General features: G+C 72.9%; 1 protein-coding gene across 2 annotated transcripts in view; it reads left to right on the top strand.

Annotated features, from left to right (window-relative positions):
- The first annotated feature begins 177 nt into the window (after positions 1 to 177).
- Positions 178 to 3,067, top strand: part of APBB1 (amyloid beta precursor protein binding family B member 1) — a 7,074-nt gene continuing 4,184 nt past the window's right edge. The window contains exons 1-7 of one of the 2 annotated variants that reach the window (XM_027910948.1): positions 178 to 799; positions 1,072 to 1,250; positions 1,667 to 1,723; positions 1,804 to 1,904; positions 2,318 to 2,354; positions 2,641 to 2,778; positions 2,866 to 2,996. In XM_027910948.1, the coding sequence (XP_027766749.1) occupies positions 310 to 799; positions 1,072 to 1,250; positions 1,667 to 1,723; positions 1,804 to 1,904; positions 2,318 to 2,354; positions 2,641 to 2,778; positions 2,866 to 2,996 (1,133 nt within the window). In that variant the 5' untranslated portion in view covers positions 178 to 309. The remainder of the gene's footprint in view (positions 800 to 1,071; positions 1,251 to 1,666; positions 1,724 to 1,803; positions 1,905 to 2,317; positions 2,355 to 2,640; positions 2,779 to 2,865; positions 2,997 to 3,067) is intronic. The other variant, XM_027910949.1, reaches the window with a different exon arrangement.

The following is a 3,067-nucleotide window of genomic DNA, read 5'->3' on the forward strand; positions in this document are numbered from 1 at the left end:
TGGGGATGCCGCGGGCGCTGAGACCCCGCGGGCCCGGCCCGGGCGGGGGGGTCGGTCCGTGCGGGGTCCCCGGGGATCTGTCCTGGCCGGGCCGCGGGGCGGGCGCGGAGGGACCCCAGGCGGGGGGAGCCGGGGGATCGCGGGGTCCGTGGCCAGGGTCCCCTGCCCGCTCTGCCCCCCCGCTCCCCCAGGCCCGATGGACGCGGAGGTGCCCCGGGGGCTGTAGGACCCCCCGAGCGGCAGGAGCTGCCGGGCCGGGCCGGGGGCTCCCGCTGTGCCGGGGGTCGCGCCCGTCCCCGTGTCCTCGCCATGTCGGGGGCCCTGAGCAAGCGCAGCGACCTCGCCAACGACAACCGGTGCCCGGGGCTGAGCCTGGGGCTGCCCCCCGAGCCCCGCACCGGGCCCGGCGGGGCCCCGGCCGAGGAGCTGCCCGGCGCCGGCTGGGCGAAGGCCGGCCGGGACCAGAACCGCAACGAGTTGGAGCCGGGGCCGGGCCCGGGGGGGTCCCCGGGGGCGCTCGAGCCGGGGGTCCAGGCCCGCAACGCCCGGAACGCTGCCGGGGACCCCCGGGCGCTGCTGATCGGCGCCTCGGAGGAAGAGGAGGACGAGGACGAGGAGGAGGAGGACGAGGAGGAGGAGGACGGGACCGGGGTCTCCCCGCCGGCCCTGGGCGCGGAGCGGGGCCCGCGGGAGCCCCCTGGGCGCAGCGCCAGCCGCCTCTTCGGGGGGCCCGGCCCCGGTAGCGACGAGGACTCGAGCTGGGCCACCCTGAGCCAGGGCAGCTCCCCCGACGAGCCAGGTGGGCACCACGGTGACCTGTGACTGCCCCACGGCCGCCCCTGCCTGCCCCTTCCCCTGTACCCCCTGCTCCTGTCAGCCCCACATCTGCCCTCCCCCCTGGCTGTGTGTCCACCGCTGCCCCCCAGCCTCTGTTTAGCTCCATGGCCCCCCCTGTTTTCCTCCTTGTCCCTCCGGAGCCCTCCTGGGGATCCCCATGTCCTTGGGCCCGGGGGCTGTGTGGGGCTATGTGTGGGGCTGGGCTGACCCCCCTGACTCCCCCATGCCCCCCAGAGTCGCTGTGGCCACGTGATGCAGGGGCACACGGGGACCTGCCCCCTGGGTGGCTGCGGGTGCAGGACACCTCAGGCACCTACTACTGGCACGTCCCCACTGGCACCACCCAGTGGGAACCCCCTGGAGGGCCCCACGAGACCCCCTCTGATGGCAGCACCCCCACCGAGGGGCCCACCGTGAGTGGGGACCAGGGGGTGGCTGTGGGGCAGCTGAGGGACGGGATGGGTGTGGAGTGTCCATGGGGTGGCTGTGCAACAGCTGTGGGGAGGCCAAGGAGTGGCCATGTGGCTGCCGTGGGGTGACCATGGGGTGGCTGTGGGGCAGCTGTGGGCCATGGGGTGACTGGGGACAGTTGTGGGGCAGCTGGGTGTGGCTGTTCTTGGTCACCATGGGGCATCAGTGTTTGTAGGTCAGGAGTGGGGTGACCATAGCGTGCTAGGGGATGACTGGGGGGCAACCATGGGATGCCTATGGTGTGACTGGGGGCTGCTGTGGGGCGGGGGGCTGTGGGGCACAGGACGTCCATGGGGTGGCAGTGGGCTGCTGTGGGGCTGCCCCATGGTGCCCCCCTGAGCCAAACCGCCCTCCCCAGCTCTCCTGGACAAGCTTCGCCCCAGCCGAGACCTTTGGCGACGGAGACTTGTGGAAGGTGAGGGGGGGCAGTGGGGGGAAGGGGGGAAGAGGCATCAGTGCCCCCCCAGCCCCACAGAGCCCCCCCCTGCCCCCCAGGACCCCACGGCTGAGGAGGAGGAGGAGGAGGAGGAAGATGAGGAGCCGGGAGCGTCAGATGCAGAGACCCCATCGCCAGGCCCAGGATCGCCAGGAGAGGGGTGCGGGGGCACTGGAGGGACACAGGGGCTGTGGGGTGCAGGGGGCTGTGCCTGGGCCTCATGGGGAGGTGGGACCTCAGGGCACAAGCAGCATGGGGAGAGGGAAGTCTGGTGTGGGCTGGGAGCCAGGGTCTGGGGGCAGGGATCCGGGTGGGGGGGTTCCAAGGTCACAGGGGACAGGGGTCCAGGTGTGGGGAGTTCAGAGTCATGGGAGGCAGGGATCTAGGTGTAGGGCAAGGGACCAGAGTATGGGGGGCAGGGGTCGTGGGGTGGGGGGGCCCCAGGTTTCAGGAAGCAGTGGTTGGGTGGGGAGGGGGGTGGAGAGGGGGGTGGGGGGGCTCCCAGGGTTTAGGTGGCAGGAGTTGGGTGTCCCAGAGTCTCTGGGTGAAGCTTCTGACCACCTCCCCTCGCAGCATGGCCCTGGGCGAGGAGGACGCGCTGAACTCCAAGGTAGGGCTGGTCCCTGATCCCCCAACCCACAGGGCCCCTTCCCCACCCCTGTGGGGTCTGGCCCACTGTTGTGGGGCTGAGGGACCCTCCTCAGGGCTGCCCCAGTCTGTCATGCCCATAGGAGGGGCCTCTCATCTGTGCCATACTATGAGTCCACCCTGCCCCAGGGCTGGAGACTACACAGGGAGGGGGGATGGGTCTCTATTGGGGCCTGGGGCTGCCCCACGCTGCCCCCTGCCCCTCTGTCCCCCAGCCCCACACCCCCCATGACCCCCGTTGCCCCCAGGGCCTGCCAGTGCGCTCCCTGGGCTGGGTGCAGCTGCGGGAGGAGGAGCTGGGGCCTGGCCGCAGCAGCGGCACCGTCAGCGCCTGCATCCGGCAGCTCTCGGGGCCCCGTGACGGCCCCCCCGGCACCTGGGGGGAGGTGAGTGCCCCCAGCCCTCCCTGACCCCCCTCCCTGCCGCCCCGGTGCCCGGGGTGGCTGAGTGAGCCCCTGACCCTGTGCCCCCAGGCGCGGGCACTGCTGCTGCTCGAGGGCCGCACGCTGAAGCTCGTGGACCCCCGGGACCGGGCGCTGCTGCACGCACAGCCCGTGGGCGGCATCCGTGTGTGGGGCGTGGGGCGGCATGGCAGCAGGTGGGGGCACGGGGGACACGGGGGTACCTGTGTGCGGGGTGTGGGGCGGCATGGCAGCAGGTGGGGGCACGGGGGAC

Source organism: Empidonax traillii, unplaced genomic scaffold (assembly GCF_003031625.1).
Source record: "Empidonax traillii isolate 1590-97213 ecotype Southwest subspecies unplaced genomic scaffold, ASM303162v1 scaffold5552:size14355, whole genome shotgun sequence".
In the NCBI taxonomy this organism is placed as follows: Eukaryota; Metazoa; Chordata; class Aves; order Passeriformes; family Tyrannidae; genus Empidonax; species Empidonax traillii.